Source organism: Nomascus leucogenys, chromosome 14, assembly GCF_006542625.1.
Source record: "Nomascus leucogenys isolate Asia chromosome 14, Asia_NLE_v1, whole genome shotgun sequence".
Taxonomy (NCBI): Eukaryota; Metazoa; Chordata; class Mammalia; order Primates; family Hylobatidae; genus Nomascus; species Nomascus leucogenys.
This window is the reverse complement of record NC_044394.1, coordinates 34,624,971-34,647,866: the sequence shown is the minus strand read 5'-3', so window position 1 is coordinate 34,647,866 and position 22,896 is coordinate 34,624,971. Positions and strand designations below refer to the sequence as shown.

General features: G+C 38.5%; 1 protein-coding gene across 4 annotated transcripts in view; it reads right to left on the bottom strand.

Annotated features, from left to right (window-relative positions):
- Positions 1 to 242: 242 nt before the first annotated feature.
- GMCL1 (germ cell-less 1, spermatogenesis associated) overlaps positions 243 to 22,896 on the bottom strand; it is a 54,409-nt gene continuing 31,755 nt past the window's right edge. Inside the window, exons 9-13 of one of the 4 annotated variants that reach the window (XM_030828052.1) lie at positions 21,962 to 22,031; positions 18,362 to 18,437; positions 12,032 to 12,177; positions 10,075 to 10,162; positions 243 to 2,723 (exon numbers count right to left, since the gene is read on the bottom strand). In XM_030828052.1, the coding sequence (XP_030683912.1) occupies positions 2,628 to 2,723; positions 10,075 to 10,162; positions 12,032 to 12,177; positions 18,362 to 18,437; positions 21,962 to 22,031 (476 nt within the window). In that variant the 3' untranslated portion in view covers positions 243 to 2,627. Of the gene's footprint in view, positions 2,724 to 10,074; positions 10,163 to 12,031; positions 12,178 to 13,730; positions 14,198 to 18,361; positions 18,438 to 21,961; positions 22,032 to 22,896 lie in introns of those variants that run through there. The other 3 variants (XM_003262508.3, XR_004033384.1, XM_030828053.1) reach the window with 3 other exon arrangements.

Here is a 22,896-nt window from a genome sequence, read left to right as displayed (position 1 = left end):
TCTCCACACAGTTTTGCCTATCTTGCTAAGTTTCCATGCCAAACCATTTTTTTTTAAAGGAAAGGTATTCATATCCCTTCTTAATAACTTAGCGTGAAACTCTAGGACATATTCTCTTAAAGACCTCTTCCTTACTAATAGACAAACACAAATCATTCTTAAAATATAAATATTGTTTTCTAGCTCTAGCATAAAAAAATAGTAGAGGCTGTAAGACAAAAGCTGACAAAACACAAAGCTTTCACAAACCATAGTTTATACAATACTTTAGCTTACACTATTAACACTTTATTGAAAATATTTCTATTGAAAAGAACTCTGCAAACACATAAAAATATTTGGTAAGAAAACAAAAGCACATTTTTACTACCAATGTGAATTACTAGCTGACAATTATCAACTTCTCAAATAAGAACATTAACCTACTTGTGATTGAAGAAAGAATTACCCTGTCTATGGATGACATAAGCAACTTGGCCAGCACAGAACCAATGGATGAAACCACATATAATTCCAATTTGGCCAGTTAACTTATATAAGTGAAATGAAACAGTTAACTTTATTCATTAATATGCTCAAAACATTATCTTTACTTCCAAGATTTGCAAAAACTTAATTATCCAAATAATTTAAGTTTGGCATTTATATATTTTTCAATACATAAAGGGTAAGGAAACTGTTATACAGTAATGAGACAGAAAGAAAACAACAGCTTCCCGTGAAAGAGACCTAATATAGTCAAATATAAAAATAAGTAACCTCTTTTTTTTTTTTTTTTTTTTGAGACGGAGTCTCACTCTGTTGCCCAGGTTGGAGTGCAATGGTGCAATCTCCGCTCACTGAAACCTCTGCCTCTTGGGTTCAAGTGATTCTCCTGCCTCAGCCTCCTGAGTAGCTGAGATTACAGGCGTGTGCCACCATGTCTGGCTAATTTTTATTTTGTGTATTTAATAGAGATGGGGTTTCACCATGTTGGTCATGGCTGGTCTTAAACTCCTGACCTCAAATGATCTGCCTGCCTCGGCCTCCCAAAGTGCTGGGCTTACAGGTGTGAGCCACCACACCTGGCTGATGCCCAGCTGAAATGTAACCTCCTGATAACAGCCAAATCACTGTATTAGAAACATTTAAATTCCAGCTCTGAGAGTCAAGGGTGAGGCATTTAAAAGATTCCTTTAAGTTAAACCAAATGGATGAATTTTAAAAGAACAAAAGCAATTTATGAACCTATGGGCATGTCATTAAGAAAGAAAAAAATTATTAATAAATTCCAAAAGTTAAAAGGAGTTGGGAAAAAAACCTAACTAGAAAGAAAAAAATTTTGGTTTCAATTAAGGGGGATTTTTTTGGTCCATTTTATGTAAGAGCTTACTTACTCTTTTTCCAAATGGGCATTTATTATTTGCACAGATACATAAAAATGATTCCCATTTTAAAAACCATAATAAAAATATACATTAACCACAGAAGTACTTACTCTAACTGGAAAGAAAATGGACATGGCTATTTTCAAAACAGTAATAAACACAAAAGGTCAACATACATAAATCATGACAAGTGTACATCTCATTTTTGACAAAAATAAGTTCCATTTTTACATTAATGCTTCATCATCAGGTTCCATATTAGATCCTCTGACCTTATTTACATTTACTATGAAATTTCTATTAGCATGTGTAACTCAAAGGCACTCAATTCAGAGGGTATAAAGTCCTGAGCTTAAGTAGGAAACAAAGTTCCCAACTAAAATTTGAACATAAATAATTCTAAAGATCAGAGAATATTAAAATGTTTAAAACTATAATATCTGGTACATAAATAATTCAAAACCTAATAATAAAGGTGTACAGACTGTCAAAGAAAAGACCATGTAAGGCAAGAAATATCCTTGGAATCAAACTGATTTTCCCTCATTCAAGATCATTTGAAGGTGCGAAGCTAACTTTCACTGTTCTTAAACTCCTAGGAAAGTCAAATTAAAAATAGCAATGACAATGCTTAAGTTTTAAAAAAAGTTTATCAGCTTAGTCTCCAAAACCAGGAAGAAAATATTTAATGATTAAAAACAAGTATGAACTGGAAAGATATTAGACTAAAAGGAGGAATCATAATGAGCAGGTGAAAATGTTAAAGGAAAGCTTTAAATGCACCAACTGAAAAGAGCATTTCTAATTAGCCATCCAGATTATTCTTTTAGATTATTTTAGCCAAATAAGAAGAAATTTACAGATGGATAACTGAGGTCCACTAACATAAGGTAGAAACAAAGTTTAAGCTAAAAATTAAATCTATATTTTGTTGCAGATAAATGTGAGATTTACCTACAGCAATTTTCTCTTGATGCTAAATTAAAAGCGTGAGTTGACATCGTTCTAACAGAAATGGTTTGACAGATATTTTCTTGGCTTTAAAATGTTCTTTCGCATATGCATAGAAATGCAATGAGGATAAGAAAAATCTTCTGTATTGTCTGTACAGTTCGTAAGGCCTTTGTCATTGTTAGTCACCTTAGATGTGAATATCAGTAGGGCCATTAAATTAAAGCTGGCCTAAAAAGTTTTCAAAGTGCTACTGTTTCCAACTGATGAGATCGTCAGTTTTCTGGATTTTCTGGGTGACGATTATTTTCAATTCTTTTTTTCTGGTGATATATACAAGAAGTTACAGCAGATATATAAAGGGAAGATCAGAAGCCTGCTGTCCAAGTTCATCACCACTTGTTCCTGTGAGACAGATTTGTAGATTAATGACAATTAGATAGCAATATCTTAAAAATAAAAACAAAAAACCAAACTGTTGAACTGAGTGAACCAAAGGAGATAGTGTCCTGAGTCTGAGATCCACAACTCCACTCTCCAAACTCCCACCCATTCGCTGTGTGACCTTGTCAAATGCAGCTTCCTCACTGTAAGATGGGGACAATAAGAGTACCTGACTTACAGGAGGATTACGAGAGATAATGCACAGGGGGTTTCGCAAAGCCAGCTATCTATTAAGTACTCAATAATGGTAGTTATTTTCATTACTGCAAAAATTTCTATCAAATACTTACATATTTTGTCAACAGATACAATGTCTAGAAGTACATAAACTTCTCACTTGGCTTCAATTTTTTAAAAATTTTATTTCCTTGTACAAAATTAATTAATTAATTATTTTTAAAAATGAGATAGGGTCTTTCTATATTGCCCAAGCTGGCCTTGAACTCCTGGGCTCAAGAGATCTTCCTGCCTCATCCTCCCACCTCAGCCTCCTGAATAGCTGGGACTACAGGCAGGTGCCACTGTGCCCGGCTACTTGGCTTCAATTTCTGATGGCCGTTGGGTACAGCAAATCACCCGGATGAAGGTCGGGAGTCATTATCATCACCAAAAAGCAGGGTTCCTACTATTGTTTAAGATTTCCCACTGTCCCTATGACAAACATGTAATTTGTCTCCTGAAACATAAAATACTTTATCATGGAAAAGCAATTTCAGGTTCAGTTACATCAACACACACAAGAATGCTCAGAACTCCTAGAGACAGGAGCTGACATTACACAAACATAACATCCCTGATGCTACAGATCTCTGTTTGGAACCTCATATATCCTTTACTAGAAGCATTTGGTAAATAGAATCAATCCTCAGAGTAAAAGAAGAAACACTAAAATGAGAATTCCTATGTTTTAAATGCCTGGAATATGCTCTCTGCGATAGTATGCATTAGTTACACTTTATTTTATTTATTTTGGATAAGATACTATTAAACACTGTTTAAATCCAAAGTTTTAATTTTTTACTGAGGCATGTATTCCTGCATGAAGAGGAACTAAAACTAGAATATCTGAGTGACTGAAGCAGACTCACTGGACACAGCTTCTGTGTTGAGGGAACAAGAAGATAAATTTGAATAAAGAAGGTAGAGAGTACAAATGTCACACACACACACACACACAATCTCTCTCCATACACACACACACACACACACACATACAATCTCTCTCCATACGAGGGAAAGTGGTATTTTAAAAAGACATCAGTGAACAAAATCAGGGGAGGCCATCACCTAGACTGTGCTAACAAGTGTCACCAGAGAGGAATGATGCCAAAGCATGGTTGGTCTTCAGATGCTTGAGACATCCTGACCTAGTCAAAATTTATATCAATAATCTGGGTGAAGGCACATTTACCAAATTTGTTGAGGACAGATGCTTTGATGATATGTATATCTGATGATAAAAATCAAGATTCTGTTCCATAACTAAAAGGCTCTGAGGAAGATTAGCCTTCTAGTATTTGAATATAGTTAAGATTGAGGCAGGGAAGGGTAGGTCAAAGGGCCAACTCTGGAGAAAGAAGGAAGCCATGTGGATATCACTTGGCTGAATGGACACACCCATTTTTGAATATTAAATTGTATTAATCCCCACTCTCCATTCCCAAACAGGATAGGTCGATCCGAGCTTCATCAAATCTGTTGTTTCACCTAAAGGTTCAACCTGCATCTACATTTGCATTGAAGTACCTTTATAGCAAAGTTCTATTTTCCTTATTCCACTATGGATGGAAGCTGTGGAGCCCACATATTGCAGCAGCAGAGCAGCAGCATCTTCCTAGGTCCCCATTTCTACTTCCAGACAATTAGTTGTTCATCTCTATGTACAGATCCCCGCTTCTTTGAGGTTTTTGCAACTTATTCTATACTATTCCTGTTACTTCCCCCACATTCTATCTTGTATGTCTAAATTCCAAGATCCATAAATCCAACTCACCACTGAAAATCTTCACTCAGTTATAAAGGAACTCAAATTCAAACCCTCAACTATTGGCTACTATCTATCCCTTCCTTTCTTTCTGGGCCACCTCCACGTTCACTCTCACAATTCGGCTTAAAAAAATAAATTTCTGGGAATTTGTTGTTGTTGGCAGTGTTTTTTGTTTGTCTGTTTTTGTTTTGAGACAGGGTCTGACTCTGTCACCCAGGCTGGAGTGCGGTGGCACGATCACGGCTCATTGCAGCCTCAGCCTCCCAGGCTCAAGTGATCCTCCTGCCTCAGCTTCCGAGTAGGTGGTACCACAGGCACATGCCACCATGCCTGGCTAATTTTTTAATTTTTTGTATAGATAGGGGTTTGCTATGTTGCCAGGGCTGGTCTTGAACTCCTGGTCTCAAGCAATCCTCTTGCCTTGGTCTCCCAAAGTGCTGGGATTACAGGCATGAGCTACCATGCCAAGCCTGCAATTTGGCTTTGATTCCCCATCCCACCAGGTTACCCGAATGTCTCACCAGGTTACCTTTTTTGTCCATCTCTTAAATACCAGTGGTCCCTAGGGTTCTATCCTGTCATATTCTCTATACCTTTCCTGTACATTATCTCATCCAATTATTATTTCTAGTTCAGGCATTACTTGTAAACTCCAAATCCATTTATTCACCAGTCTATCAAATTTTCACCTTGATGCTCTCAAATTAAACATGCCCTAAACAGAATTCATCATCTCTTCACCATCACCAACACTATGTCATGTTCATTTTCCTTCCTATAATTCAAATCTCAGGTAAAACCACTACTATAAATCAAATTGCCCAAATCAGAAAACCATGAACCATCTGACATTTCCTCATGCACACACACAATTAGGAATCAAATTCTCAATTGCACCACTTTATTTCCAGAACCCATCAATATTTTCATCTTCATTGCTACATTCTTTAAGGTTCTCATCATTTTTAATCTGAATTATAGCTATATAATCATAAATTGTTTTATTGCATTATATCTTTAATCCTTCCTACACATTGCTGTCTGAGGGAACCTTCTACAGTGAAAATCCATTTAGCATGGTCTTATAAGATGGATAGTTACAAAGTAAATATACAAAAATCACTAACTTTCTTACATTATCAAAAACTATTAGAACAAATGATACATTTCATATTAGCAATTGAAATGTAAAATACTGGCTGGGTGCAGTGGCTCACACCTGTAACCCCAGCACTTTGGAGGCCTGAAGCAGGCAGATCACGAGGTCAGGAGATCGAGACCATCCTGGCCAACAGAGTGAAACCCTGTCTCAACTAAAATACAAAAAAGCTGGGCATGGTGGCATGTGCCTATAATCCCAGCTACTTGGGAGGCTGAGGCAGGGGAATCACTTGAACCCGGGAGGCAGAGGTTGCAGTGAGGTGAGATTACACCACTGCACTCCAGCCTGGCAACAGAACAAGACTCCATTTCAAAAAAAAAAAAAATGTAAAATACTAAGCATTATACTTCCAGGAAATATACAGGAACAATATGGGAAAAACTACAAATTTTAGAGACAGATATAAGAGAAGACCTAAATAAATGTAGAAAATACCATATTCCAGAAAGGAAGACATCAATTGTCCACAAACTACTCTACATATTTAATCATATAAATTAAAATCCCCATAGGAATTTTTGAAAGGAAACTTGACAAAATGAATCTACATCCCATACAGGAGAATAATCATGCACAAAGAACTGAGAGATTTTTGAAAAAAGAAAAATGAAGGTGGTTTTGCATTACAAAATATTAAAATGCATTTTAAAGTCAGCCTAATTAAAACAATGCCTTGTCTTCATAACAAAGAAATCAATAAAACAGAAAGTCCAGAAATGAAAGCAAGTATTTCACGTATAAGAAGGCATTTCAAATACATTGATACATCCAGTACATTTCAGATACATCGTCAAATACTCCAAAGTAAAAAATTAAGCCATAAAAAGAACAGAAAAATATATAGATGACTATTTATATAATCCTAGTAAGATGGGGGCCTAAGGATCACACCAAAAAAGAAATCATAAAAGAAAAAGACAGATTGTTTTGAAGGTTGAAAAGACAAATGACAAAAATGTAAAAACTGTCTGGGCATGGTGGCTCATGCACTTTGGGAGGCCGAGGCAGGTGGATCGCTTGAGCCCAGGAATTCCAGACCAGCCCGGGCAACGTGGCAAAACCTCGTCTCTATAAAAAAATACAAAAAAGTTAGCTGGGCATGGTGGTGCAAGCCTGTAGTCTCAGCTACTTGTGAGGCTGAGGTGTGTGGAAAGGTTGGGCCCAGGAGGTGGAGGCTGCAGTGAGCCAAGACTGTACCACTGCACTCCAGCCTGAGCAACAGAGTGACAACCTGTCTTTAAAAAAAAAAAAAAAAAAAAAAAAAAAAGTAAAAACTATGGAGTATCACAAACATTAGTATTTTTAATATATAAAAGCTGTTAAAAATTAGCAAGAAAAAAAGAACATTTTAATAAAAAATTAAACAGAAACAATATAAGCTGTCAGTTTACATGAGATGATATGTTCAATAAGCATACAAAAACCCAACAATACAGTAACCAAAGAAATGAAAATTGAAAATTAAGGGCCAGGCGTGGTGGCTCACACCTGTAATCCCAGCACTTTGGGAGGCCAAGGCAGGTGGATTACTTGAGGCCAGAAGTTCAAGACCAGCCTGGCTAACATGGTGAAAACCTGTCTCTACTAAAAATTAGTGTCCTCCAGCCTGGGCGACAGAGCAAGACTCTGTCTTGAAACAAACAAACAAACAAAAAGAAATGAAAACTAAAACAAATATTTGTTTTCACATTTACTATGCTGGGATAGAGATGAAAAAGAATAAGACACAATACTGGGTATACTCTCCTGTACTGCTGCCAGGGGGAAGTATAAATTGGACAGCACCTTTGGAGGGCAATTTGGCCATTAGAAAATTGTATGCCCATGCAACAAGAATTCTATTTCTTGGAATTTATGCCTTAAAAATATCATAAAAATGGACAAAGATATACGTATATTTCCTATAGTAATGAAAAAAATGAGAAACAATTTTATCCAATAAAGAGGAATTATCTAAATTATGGTACAGCCAAAACAACTAATATTATGCTGTTCATAAAAATGATGCTGTGACTATATATTTATTGACAAGAAAAGCTATGTACAACAAAGTGAAAAAAAAAAAGAAGCAGGTTACAATTACTACCTCATTGTCTGATGCACCTAGGCTCACCTGGCCTTGGGCTCTGAAAAAGGACCAAGCCTTTCTTCTACTGGGCCCAGGCCAGGTGACCCCATTTTGCCTCTCCCCCAGGCCTGACCACTATGTGACCAACAAGTTCTCCCAGACCACTGACTTGGCCATGAAGAAGAGGACAACAACGCACTTGTGTTCATTGTGGATGTCGAGGTCAAAAAGCATAAGATCAAACAGGCTGTGGAGGAGCTCTATGACACTGATGTGGCCAAGATCAACGCCATGATCAGGGCTGATGGAGAGAAGAAAGCCCATGTTCAGCTGGCTCCTGAGCATGCTACTTTTAGATGTTGCCAAAAAATTGGGATCGTCTAAGTTGAATCCAGCTGGCAAATTCTAAATATATATATTTTTCACCATTAAAAAAAAGCAGGTTACAAAATAGCTAACCTACTGTGATCCAATTTTGCAAAAAAGATATAGGTGAAGAAAAAACTCAGCAATGTATCTGAGTGGTACATGTATGATTGTTGTTTCAGCCGACTTTTATTTTCTATTTTTCTACAACATCTATAACCTATATAAAACGCATACACAACTCCCAAAGTAAATCTTCCAAACTCCATCCACAGCCCTTATGCCCCGGCTCTAGTTATACTGAACTCTTCCAACCGTCTTTCAGTTCCTTGAATGACCCGTGTATTCCCTTGCTTCCATCTTACTCACCATTTGAGGCTTGGTGCAGGTATGCATTCACTTTAACACTTTTCCAAGAGAGGATGTTTTCCCTGAGTTGTCCTTCTTTCTCCTCCTCCTCCAATAACCACCCCCAACAGCGGCAACTGCTCAGTTACAGGTTAGAGTCTTCTCCCTCAAGGCTGCACACTCTGAGCTAATTCTATCATGCTACTTACACTAGGCTATATTAACACAAGCCTGTCTTTATTTCTTTTACTTCTAGCTGAGAACCAAGCACATGGTGGGGACACAAATGTTTGCTGAAGGAACATTGGAATACAACTATTATCTTGGCCTGGTGCTTTTTTAGGTCTCTGGCTGGGTTTGAGCCATGACGGTATTTTTCATGAAGTTTCAGGTAGAAGATAAAGATAGTCATTGTCTATTCAGCTGCAGAGGATACAAGAAGGACCAACAGAGAATTCTGATGGAGGCAGATTTGGACTTTCTCATTATATACCTGCCATGAAATGGACATTCGTACACATTACCTTTCATGTAAGATGAGGGTCGGCTAGAGTTTCAACAATGGGTGGATGACCCTCTGTAAGAATGCTGTTAAAAGAAGTTCTCATATAGGGCATGTGAGGTTACAATGATCACTTCCAGGGTTACTTGCAATGCTAAGGATGTTCTATAATAGTCTCTTCAGTCTGAGGAAAACTAACTTCCCATAATTTATGTAAACTATAACAGGCTTTGAATCCTTTAATAAAACGTTATGCCTTTTGGAATGAGGATTACTTTTAATAGAAATAAACTTCCTCAATATTTTAACAGCTTTCAATTTTACTTTTAAAAATGGTCTACTTTCTCATCATGACACTGAAACTTCTCCATGTATGTGATGTATGAATAAATAAATGGCTTTGGAGATAATCTGGGGAACATTGCAGAGTGTGCCATCTTACGAACCTAATGGGCTAGAGAATAATGCTCTTACGATATTTGGAGCTACGGAGACATATAGGATTGTCTTCAAGACGCCTGCTGTGAATGTATAAATAAATGCACTATGTACACAATGGATAAAGCACTTAAGATTCCTAAAATTTTAGGAATGAATTTTAGTGCTGCTGATATTCAGGATAAACGATTATTTCCTTATAATCAGGGTTTCCCTGCCCCTCAAACAGTGTTTTCTTTTTTTCTCCTAATTATGCTTCCATTGGGATGGGGTCAATTATGCATAAGTGAACGTGGTACTTTCATCTTTACCTTAAAAAGACTTGCAAACCAACTTTTAGGTCAAAATGCCATCACTTTAATGTTAATTCTACTTAAGAATTTTCAAGAGGATTCAAAAGACAAATATTATAATGACATACCAGAAGATAATCGAACATACCTGATCTTTTTCAAGTGTAAGTATTTGATAGCCAGTTGTTCTACTACATATTAGTTTTCCACTACTATCAAAAGAAGCCAAACGTAATCTAGGATTAAAAAAAAATAATAAAAAATAAACACAAGATTTTTAAACCACAGATTAAACAAGCCTTTCCTCACTTTCATATTTACTTTTTCCTCTGTTTCTTATTTGATAAAAGACTTTTAGGAAGTCTTTCCAAACTGTAATCTGACTGCATTCAGTGACAAGCCTGTGCTATTATACATATCTGGCCAAGAGAAATAATTTATAAATGTTTTTATTGTGGTAAAATATACATAACATTTATCATTTTAACCATTTTTAAGTATATATAGTTCTGTGGCATTAAATATATTTCCACATTGTTCTGCACCCATCTCTAGAACATTTTAATTTTCCCTTGCTGAAGCTCCTTACCCATTAAACACTAACTCCCCATTTTCTCTTCCCTCAGGCCCTGGCAACCAACAGTGTACCCTCTGTACCTATGAATTTGTCTACTCTAGGTACTTCATATGAGTGGAATCTTACAATATTTGTGCTTTTGTGAGTGGCTTATTTCACTTGGCATGTCTTCCAGGTTTATCCATGTTTAGCATGTATCAGAATTTCCTTCTTTTTCAAGGCTAAATAATGTTCTATTTTATGTATATACCACATTTTGTTTCTCTAGCATCTGTCAGTGAACATGTGGGTTGCTTCCACCTTTTGGCTATTGTGAATAATGCTGTTATGAACATAAGTATACAAAAATATCTGTTTAAGTCCCTGTTTTCAATTCTTCTGGTCTATACTCAGAAGAGAAATTGCTGGATCATATGGTAATTCTGTGTAGTTTTTTTGAGGAAGTGTCATACCATGCTCCATAGTGGATGTGCCACTTTACATGGCCACGAGCAGTGCACAAGGGTTCTAAATACTCCATATCCTTGCCAACACCTGTTACTTTTGTTGTTTTTTTTCTATTCTGTTTTTACTAATAGCCATCCTAATAGGTATGAAGTGATAGCTCATTGTGATTTTGGTTTGTATTTCCCTAATTAGTAATGTTGAACATCTTTTCATGTGTTTATTAGCCATTTGCTTATCTTCTTTGGAGAAATGTTTATGCAAGTCTTTGGCCCATTTTTGAGTTTTCTTTTTAAATTATAGAGTTGTAGGAGTTTTCTATATATTCTGGGTATTAATGTCTCATCAAATGTATGGTTACAAATATCTGCTCTCATTCCATGGGTTGCCTTTTCACTGTCTTGACACTGTCCTCTGATACACAAGTTTGTGATTCTGATGAAGTCCAATTTTATCTATTGCTTCTTTTGTTGCCTGTGCTTGGGTGTCTTATGGAAGAAATCACTGCCAAATCAATTGTTATGAAGGCTTTCCCCTATGTATTCTTCCAAGAGTTTCATAGTTTTAGTTCTTATGCTTAGATCTTTGATCCATTTTAAGTTAATTTTTGTATTAGGTATAAGGTGAGTATAAATATATGACTTTTAAATCATATGTTCATTAAGCTATTGTCCAATTTGTCAGCTTCTGGTATCCCCTCAGAAAAAGACTGCCAGCAACTACTGGGCAAAGTTTAACATATTAAATCATTTAAAGAGTTAAGGATAATATGTGTTTTCCTTAACACATATTTCAACAATCTGGACCTTTTATTTGCTAGGAATAGCAACAAGGCAACAACTTCAAGGCTGATATTCCCTATTGGTACATATTCCAGCCTATTCATTCTCCCTGACATACTAGATCTTATGATTCTGACTACTAACAATACACTTCATAGGAATGGAGCCTCGTCATTTCCTACCACTTCCACATATACTGTAGCTTACCAAAGTTCTACTAATGTTGGTGTAAATTATCAAGGTTTTATTTCTTATATTTCCTCTGGAGTGAGGAGGAATGGGGTGAGGAAATCTCATCCTACCTAAATGCTATGCTCCTTCGAGGCTGTAAACTGACAGATCCGCTACATGGCTGATTCAATGTATTGCGTTTGAAAATGATGTATCGATTGGTGTAAGTTACAAGTAGGTCGAAGCCGAAGTTAAAACCCGTCCAACGCCAGCAGTACTGAAAAATACAGGAGAGAAGACTTATTTCAGTTTATCATATTAGCAAGTCAAAAATAAAAAATTCAAAATGTCTTTTTGTCTGTAACTCATTCCAAGTATTTCCCTCATGGGTGGTCGACTTTTTGTCAGTGACTTTTTCTTAAGGCTTACCACCCAAAACTATTTATCTAAGCCAGAAAAGTTGCCCTTATGATCATAATTCTCTATGCTACTTTCTTCTTCATGATAAGTTTCCTTATCTCTCCATACTGTATTTCTAACATAAATAATAAGGCTTTTTTTTTTTTGAGACGGAGTCTCATTCTGTCACTCAGGCTGGAGTGCAGTGGCACGATCTCAGCTCACTGCAAGCTCCACCTCCCGGGTTCAAGCAATTCTCCTGCCTCAGCCTCCCAAGTAGCTGGGACTACAGGACCCTGCCACCACGCCTGGCTAATTTTTATTTTATTTTTTGAGACAGAGGTTCACTCTAGTTGCCCACGCTGGAGTGCAATGGCATGGTCTTGGCTCACCACAACCTCTGCCTCCTGGGTTCAAGCAATTCTCCTGCCTCAGCCTCCCGAATAGCTGGGATTACAGGCATGCGCCACCAAGCCAGACTAATTTTGTATTTTTAGTAGAGATGGGGTTTCTCTATGTTGGTCAGGCTTGTCTCGAACTCCCAACCTCAGGTGATCCACCTGCCTCAGCCTCCCAAAGTGCTGGGACTACAGGCGTGAGCCACTGCGCCTGGACTTTTTTTTTTTTTTTTGTATTTTTAGTAGAGACGGGGTTTCACTATGTTGGCCAGGCTGGTCTTGAACTCCTGACCTTGTGATCCACCCGCCTCAGCCTCCAAAGTGCTGGGATTACAGGCGTGAGCCACTGCACCCGGTAATAATAAGGCTTTTCACTGCAACTCTAAGTGGGTATATAGCTTAGAACACTAAGAGTCTAGATGGGGGTAATTAAGAGCCCATTAAAATCCACCTTGCTTTAAAAATACTCTTAAGGGCTGGGCATGGCGGCTCACACCTGTAATCCCAGCACTTTTGGAGCCGAGGTGGGTGGATCACCTGAGGTCTGAGGTTCGAAAACAGCCTGGCCAACATGGCAAAACCCCATCTCTACTAAAAATATAAAATAAATAAATAAATAAAAAAAAATAAAAATAAAAATACTCTAAAATACCTCAAGTAACACACAAGGGGGTTATTTAAATATCATCATGAGGTTCACGAGTTTGTTTATTCTATCAGCTAATAGTTAATGTGAGAGTATCAGATAAGGTAGTGTGATACAGAGAAGTAGTTAGGGCTTCAAGTGTTTGGCTGACACCCTGAATTACAATTCAGTATTTAACTGATATTTATTGAGCACATATTATATGCCAGGCACTCCTCTAAGCAACGGAATCATAGCAGTAAATAACATACAGTTTCTGCCCTAGTAGAGTTGATAACTGTAATGGCAAAGTTTTTTTTTTTTTTTTTTTTTTTTAAAAAAAGACAGGGTCTCGTTATATTGCCCAGGCTGAACTCCAACTCCTGGGTTCAAGCAATTTTTCCACCTAAGCCTCTCAAGTAGCTGGAATTGCAGGTGCATACCACTGTGCCTGGCTGGAGCAAAGGTTTTGAATAGGTGAGCATGGATAGAGTCCAGTACAAAGAGAGGGAATGAACTAAGATAGAAGTAGGCAGTTCATTTTTCTAATAAGAGGAAAAGCATAGCACATAGCTACAGATGCAGGTAGACTGGCAGAACTACTGGTAAGAGGATGTACAGATTCTCTTTTCATTGCAGTAGGCAGCAAGGCCATCAGATAAGAATAAGGGTGGGAGCATTGCCCTTTTAAGGAGAGAAGGTATGAATTACCTCAGCTAATGGGAGGATCAATTCACTATGGAAATGCAGACAGATCATGATGCAGCACTAACCTACTTGAAGTTCATGGTTACCACATTCAAGTGGAACCCAATGGGGTATGGTGTTTGTCTTTAATCACATTCATCTGTCTGGAGTGCAACCCTTGACAAGAGCTGGGGTTTAGCCAGGTGAGTTTAACATGTCAAAGAGGAAAAAGAAAAGTTAAAAGAGTATAAGCAAGGGACCAATTTTAAGATGGATCATAAAATATAAGTCAGGCAAACAAAGAAGTAGAAATGTCATCAGAAAGGTGATAGGGAAAGGTTGTAAAAACAATGTATTGTATATCCAAATGGAGTTCAAAAATTGTTGGAGTCCAGGTGCGAGAGAGAATGAGCTAGAAAGACGAGGTGGGGTCTGAAAACGGGATGCCTGAAATGGAGATTTTGGAGGTGGTATAGTAATTAATAATGCAAAAATTGAGGGTATGCTCACGGGAATGGATGCCTGAGGTAGGGTGGAGCACAGGAGCATGGGGGAAGGAAGGTCAAGGAATAGAGATATTGAAATCATCAAGACTGAGAATAAGAGTAGTGGTAAAGAAAGGTAGTGAGGGCTGGACGTGGTGGCTCACGCCTATAATCTCAACAATTTGGGAGGCCAAGGTAGGGGGACCACTTGAACCCAGGAGTTTGAGAACAGCCTGGGCAACATAGGTAGACCACGTCTCTACAAAAAATTTTAAAAACTTAGCCAGGCGTGGTGGTGCATTCTTGTAGTCCCAGCTACTTGGGAGGCTCAGGTGTGAGGATCACTTGAGCCCAGGAAGTCAAGGCTTCAGTGAGTCATGATCATGCCACTGCACTCCAGCCTGGGCAACAGAGTGAGACCCAGTCTCAAAAAAAAAAAAAAAAAAGAAAGAAAAGAAAGGCAGTGAACTCAGTGAATTATGGCCACAATAACGGTAGTAGGTGGTATAGTAGTGTGTCCGGAATTGGTGGGTTCTTGGTCTCACTGACTTCAAGAACGAAGCCGCGGACCCTCGCAGTGAGTGTTACAGTTCTTAAAGGCGGCGTGTCCGGAGTTTGTTCCTTCTGATGTTCAGATGTGTTCGGAGTTTCTTCCTTCTGGTGGGTTCGTGGTCTTGCTGGCTCAGGAGTGAAGCTGCAGACCTTCGCAGTGAGTGTTACAGCTCTTAAGGCAGCGCGTCTGGAGTTGTTCGTTCCTCCTGGTGGGCGCGTGGTCTCGCTGGCTTCAGGAGTGAAGCTGCAGACCTTTGCTGTGAGTGTTACAGCTCATAAAAGCAGTGTGGACCCAAAGAGTGGGCAATAGCAAGATTTATTGCAAAGAGTGAAAGAACAAAGCTTCCACAGTGTGGAAGGGGACCCGAGTAGGTTGTCACTGCTGGCTCGGGCAGCCTGCTTTTATTCTCTTATCTGGCTCCACCCACATCCTGCTGATTGGTAGAGTGGAGTGGTCTGTTTTGACAGAGCGCTGATTGGTGCGTTTACGATCCCTGAGCTACACACAAAGGTTCTCCATGTCCCCACTAGATTAACTAGATACAGAGTGTCACTGGTGTATTTACAATCCCTGAGCTAGACATAAAGGTTCTCCAAGGCCCCACCAAAGTAGCTAGATACAGAGTGTCCATTGGTGCATTCACAAACCCTGAGCTAGACACAGGGTGCTGATTGGTGTGTTTACAAACCTTGGGCTAGATACAGAGTGCCGATTGGTATATTTACAATCCCTGGGCTAGACACAAAGGTTCTCCACATCCCCACCAGACTCAGGAGCCCAGCTGGCTTCACCCAGTGGATCCCACACCAGGGCTGCAGGTGGAGCTGCCTGCCAGTCCCGTGCCGTGCACCCGCACTCCTCAGCCCTTGGGTGGTCGATGGGACTAGGCACCGTGGAGCAGGGAGTGGCGCTCATCAGGGAGGCTCGGGCCGCACAGGAGCCCACGGAGGGGGTGGGAGGCTCAGGCATGGCGGGCTGCAGGTCCCGAGCCCTGACCCGCAGGAAGGCAGCTAAAGCCTGGCGAGAAATCGAGCGCAGCGCCAGTGGGCTGGCACTGCTGGGGGACCCAGTACACCCTCCGCAGCCGCTGGCCCGGGTGCTAAGCCCATCATTGCCCGGGGCCGGCAGGGCCGGCCGGCTGCTCCGAGTGTGGGGCCCGCCAAGCCCACGCCCACCCGGAACTCTAGCTGGCCCGCAAGCACAGAGCGCAGCCCCGGTTCCTGCTCACGCCTCTCCCTCTACACCTCCCTGCAAGCTGAGGGAGCCGGCTCTGGCCTTGGCCAGCCCGCAAAGGGGCTCCCACAGTGCAGAGGTGGGCTGAAGGGCTCCTCAAGTGCCGCTAAAGTGGGAGCCCAGGCAGAGGAGGCCCCGAGAGCGAGCGAGGGCTGTGAGGACTGCCAGCACGCTGTCACCTCTCAGGAGGAGGATTTGCTTCAAAGTAACAAGATCTGAAAGCAGCAACAACGAAGAATGAGAACTAAAGAAAACTATTCTTTTATACTCTGAACATTTATCATAATATAAAAGCAAACATAGGCTGGGTGTGGTGGCTCATGCCTATAATCCCAGCACTTTGGGAGGCTAAGGCAGGAAGATCTCTTGAGCCCAGGAATTCGAGACCAGCCCGGGCAACATAGGGAGATCCCCATCTCTACAAAAAGTAAAAAGTAAAATTAGCTGGCTGTGGTAGCACATGTCTATAGTCTCAGCTACTCCAGAGACTGTTGCTTTTAGTCTAGAGCATTGAGGCTGCAGTGAGCGATGACGGTGCCACTGCACTCCAGCCTGGGCGACACAGTGAGACACTGTCAATCAGTCAATCAATGCGAATGTAAAACAATCAACTTTTAAAAATTAAAAATAAACTCAAAATGAGGAAAAGTTTGGGAGAGAAATAACCAAATGGGTATCTGATTTTTTTTTTGAAAAATAAAAATTATGATTAGTTAGGGGGGAATATTGAAAAATGTAGTTCATGTCTCTAGCAGATTGGAAAATCAATTTAACAAGATACAATCCTTTTTTTTTTTTTTTTGAGATGGAGACTCGCTCTGTCACCAGGCTGGAGTGCAGTGTTGCAATCTTGACTTATGGCAACATCTGTCTTACGAGTTCAAGCAATCTCCTGCCTCAGCCTCCCAAGTAGCTGGGACTACAGGCATACACAACCACGCCCAGCTAATTTTTGTATTTTTAGTAGAGACAGGGTTTCACCATGTTGGCCAGGATGGTCTTGATCTCTTGACCTCATGATCTGCCCGCCTCAGTCTCCCAAAGTGCTGGAATTACAGGCGTGAGCCGCTGTGCCCAGCCACAATCAGTTTTTTTAAAAAAAATATTAAATAGAAGGCTGGGTACAGTGGCTCATGCTTACAATCCCAGCTATTTGGGAGGCTGGGATGGGAGCAGCGCTTGAGCCTGGGAGGTAAAGGCTGCAGTGAGCTGTGGTCATGACACTGCACTCCAGGTTGGGTGACAGAGGGAGAGCCTGTCTCTAAAAAATAACATAAAATAAAAGTATTAAATAGAAAAAAGAATTTCTGGATGCACAGGGGTAAGTATGTTTTTAAATACTTTTCTTTCACTTACATACATTTATATTGGGTGGTAATGAAAAATATCTTTTTTTTTTTTTTTTTTTTGAGACGGAGTCTCACTTTGTCGCCCAGGCTGGAGTGCAGTGGCATGATCTCAGCTTACTGCAACCTCCGCCTCCTGAGTTCAGGTGATTCTCATGCCTCAGCCTACCTGGTAGCTGGGTTTACAGGCACGCACGACCATGCCTGGCTAACTTTTGTATTTTTAGTACAGACAGGGTTTCACCATGTTGGCCAGGCTGGTCTTGAACTCCTGGCCTCAAGTGATCCACCCATCTTAGCCTTCCAAAGTGCTAGGATTATAGGCGTGAGCCACCGCACCTGGCCGGGAAAAGGTAATTCCTAATGTGGGTAACAATCAATGGATTTGAATGTCTTTGATTTAGGACAACTGTAACACAGAATCACTTTTAAGACTATGTAACAGATCCCTCACAATTTCTTCTTTATCTTAATTTCTGGATTGCTAAGGGACCCTCTTCTTGTATGTCTTACCTGAACTCAAAATTTAAGTTCAGCATTCTCATACAAGGCCAAGTACTCAATCACTACTGAGTGTGGTGGCTGTAACTCCTTTCCCAGTAGATCATGCTACAGAAAGTGTATCAAACAAGCTCTTCTGAGGTATGACAGGTGTCATGATTATTACTTACAGGTGCAGGATGTGCTGATAATACAATTTGTATGAGAATATTAATAGTCACAACCCATACTTACTTCACCATCTTTGGCAAGCTTTCTACCACACCTCATGCTATTTCCCTCTAGTTCTTCTTTATTGATTTCTTGAGGCCTAAAAATATACATAAAACATGAACTTTCATAGAAAATATGCAATTAATAATTAAAAAAGAACTATGAGTTAAGAACAGAAAATCTTGCTACCAGATTTAAAAATAAATTTTTGTGGTACAGATAAAAATAAGAAAGTGTTGATTAAATTTAGTCTATTACCTTTGCTAGATAAAAAAGATTTAATATCTTCTATGTTTCACTTATTGCCCTGACTTCTGGACTACTTTTATTAGGGCTCAGCCAAACCAGAGAAGAGGAAAAAAAAATGAAAAATTCTATTTGCCAAAAAAAAAAAAAAAAAAAGTAAAAGTCTAACTACCAAGTAAAATAAGCTAAAATCTATTATTTCTGTAAATAAGATGTGACTTGATATCACCTACCACTTAATATTACTTGTTTCACATGCAAACCATTTTTCATGTAGTGTAACTATGCAAAATCAATATTTAATAGAAAATGGCTGTATAATTTTATCAGTTAAGTCTTTATTTGGTTCCCTAGTTTAAAAATCTTAATCAACTAAGAGAAATACTGTTATCTAAAGTTGTAATAAATATGGTATTATTATTATTAGTGTCATTATTCGAAATGATAATAGTAATATAATACATTCATTCATATATTCATTCACAACATGAAATCCCTAGAAATTGGGTACAATAATAGCATATATAATACATAACAAAATAATGAAACAAATACAATAAATAAATAAGTGTAAATAAGACTAATAAAACATGTCCTTGATATCCAAGAGCTCAGTTTAGTAGGGAACTAGACATAAGTAATAATTATACTACAGTTAATTATAATAATATTAATAATTTGTGGTTTGTGATGTTAAGTACATGAAGAAGGTACAGATTTATTGCCCAGGGTTAGAGGGGGATCATTAGAGAGTAAATATTATTTGTGCCTGAGTAGAAGCTTGTTGGGTAGGGTGGAGGTAAGGGGTGAATTCTATGGAGGGGTAAGAGTATTCTAGGCAAAATAAATAGTGGATAAAAAGGAACTGGAGCATAACAGAAAACCAAATGTAAAGGAATTTAATGCAGCTGCAGCATATGAACATAAGAATTTAGTGCACATTTAGTGCGGATGAACGTGAAAGGAGATGAAGCTAAAGGCATCTGGGATAGAATGCTGACAGTCCCCATAGATCATGCGAAGTTTCAACTGCTCTTGTAGGTAACAAGTTCCTAAGCATTTATTCTGTAACTTTTAAACTTTTTGTTATGAAAAACTGCAAACATATGAAAGCAGAGAAAATAGTATGAGCCAAATTTTCTTACCATCTAGCTTCAATAATCTTGAATAGCAATACTGTAGTCCCTTAACTGTCATCAAATATCCCTGGACGTATTTAAGCAGAGAAGTGACACAGTTTTATTTCTGTTTTAGAAAGATGACCCTCTTGGCAATGTAGACAAGAGTTTTATGAGGAGAACTCCAGAGGGAGATTTGACACCAGATTATAACCTAGAATCCAGGGAATATAGTGTCTTCCTCACTTTAGCAGTCCTGCAGCAGTGAGCAGATGCTTAGTATCTGCCGAACAGAACATTTCCTAAGGGGGAATATAATCATATACAGTTGACCCTTGAACAACAGGTTTGAACTGCTTGGGTCCATTTATACACAGATTTTTCTCAATCAAAATCAGATAAAAAATGCAGTATTTGTGGGATGTGAAATCTGTGTATACGGAGAGCCAACTTTTTGTATATGTGGGTTTTGCAGGGCCAACTAACTGTGGGAGTAGAGTATGTGCGGATTTTGGTATACGCAGGGGTCCTGAAACCAATCCCCCCAAAATAACTGTACTTCTTAAGGCAAAAAACTAAAGACTTATTCTAGTGCAGTATCTTAGATGAGACTCTATTACCCTCAATAAGGACATGGGTGAGGAAAATCATGAAAAAGAACATCCAAAATTTAAAAATTGAATATACAGAAGAAGGATGATTTATAAGTTACTTCATACACTACAAAATGCTTCAGTTCTCAATTCCATTAAATAGCTCATTGTTACTTCATATACTACAAAATGCTTCAGTTCTCAATTCCATTAAATAGCTCACTTTTTGGTTTCAATTTATTATTTGTATTTCAACAATCTTTTTTTTTTTTTTTTTTGGGACGGAGTTTTGCTCTTGTTGCCCAGGCTGGAGTGCAATGGCATGATCTTGGCTCACTGCAACCTCCGCCTCTCGGGTTCAAGTGATTCTCCTGCCTCAGCCTCCTGAGTAGCTGGGATTACAGGCATGCGCCACTGCACCCGGCTAATTTTGTATTTTTAGTAGAGATGAGGTTTCTCCATCTCAGTCAGGCTTGTCTCAAACTCCCGACCTCAGGTGATCCGCCCACCTCGGCCTCCCAAAGTGCTGGGATTACAGGTGTGAGCCACTGCACCCAGCCTCAACAATCTTACTATTATTTATGCTGGATAAATATACTGGGAATATGTTTGAAAAAGTATATAATTATAATCAAAGTAGAAACTAGGATCCTGGATAATAAAAATGACATAATCATCATGAATTTATGTAATACTTTCATACACTTACTGTTTGGATGAAAACTTATAATTAGGTCATTATTTAAAAAAATTATTTGGTATATAAAAATGAGTTCAAAGAGATCAGGGCAAAAAATTAAACTTTGAAGGTCTTTCTGTATACTCAGTCTCTCCACAATACCTATATATTAAGAAGCTAGCAGAAGGATCAAATCACAAATATAAAAGTTCTGTGAACTACAAAGCACTATACATCTTTCCTTTAAGATGAAGAAAGAGGATTAATGTTTTGTGGGGGGAGTCATATGTTTTTGGGGAAGGTATCTGTAACCAGATGGTGTTTTTTTTGTTGTTGTTGTTTTGTTTTTTTGAGACAGAGTCTCACTCTATCCCCCAGGCTTGGAAGTGCAGTGGAGCAATTTCGGCTCACTGCAACCTCCACTTCCAGGGTTTAGTAGAGACAGGGTTTCACTATGTTGGCTAGGCTGGTCTCGAACTCTTGACCCCAAGTGATCCTCCCACCTCAGCCTCCCAAAGTGTTGGGATTACAGGCGTGAGCCACCGTGCCCAGCCTGGATGGTTTTTAAATTCATTTTAGACTTAAAGGTCTTCAAAAACTATTTATTACATTAATCAGCATTTGACAATACTACCATAAATAAGAAAAACAGATTTACCTAGACATAAATATAAAAATTATGCTTTATGAAAGCATTAAAGAAAATCATATGATACTAAGTAAAACAAAGTATATATGGATTACATGTTCAATTTTACTAATAAAGCAAATGACATTTCAATAATTGCATTATACTATCTAATTGACCAGAAAGACATTTATAAGACTGATAATGTTGCAAAAATATAATAAAAAGTGATTATATGATCTTTACTTCAACAGCTTGAGTTTTCAATACTGTTAATGATTTTTCAACATAATAAATGCATTAAAAAATTCATAGCAAATTTTTTTAATGAAAAATGATATGGTATAATATACTTACCCCACCTCACTGTCCTGTTCTGCCCGCAGCATAGCAAACCACTGCTGTTTATACACATAAGACAGCCATTCTGAAATGTAAGAATAAATTAATAATAATAAATAATGACTGAAGAACATAAAGGATTTAAACATGCATAGTTGATAAAATTGTTACCATTTCTAAATACAAGTTTAAAATAGCGATTTAAAAATTAGGTAGCTTAGGCCAGGCATGATGGCTCATGCCTATAATCCCAGCACTTTGGGAGGCCAAGGCAGGTGGATTACCTGAGGTCAGGAGTTCGAGATCAGCCTGACTAACATGGCAAAACCCCATCTCTACTAAAAATACAAAAATTAGCCAGGTGTGGTGGCGGGTGTCTGTAATCCCAACTACTTGGGAGGCTGAGGCGGGAGAATCGCTTGAACTCAGGAGGTGGAGGTTGCCAGGAGCCAAGATCATGCCACTGCACTCCAGCCTGGGTGACAGAGCGAGACTCCGTCTCAAACAATCAAACAGACAGACAAACAAACAAATGAAACTGGTAGGTAGCTTATATTTTACAAAAATACTGTAATGGCTTAATGATCTTTAAAGTGGTAAAGGTTATATAACTTTGTCTCCGGCTAGACTGTACTTATTATATTGCATACATTTAAATTGGGATAGTTAAAAGCATATTCTTGCATTTAATGTTTTCCTTTTCATAGTTCATATTAATTTTTCAACTGTAAAAATCATACCTGAAACTATATTTTTAGTTTTTACAGAAGTTCTGACAGAAAATTGAATAATAAACTCTTCCGTTATTAACATAAAAAAAATTGTTTTTTTGGGAAATAAGCCATCCCTAAATTTGTAGATGAAACATGCACACTCAATAAATAACTCTAGAATATTAGATTTAGATAATATAAAAATTAAAATATTTTAAATTATTCTAAATAGAATAA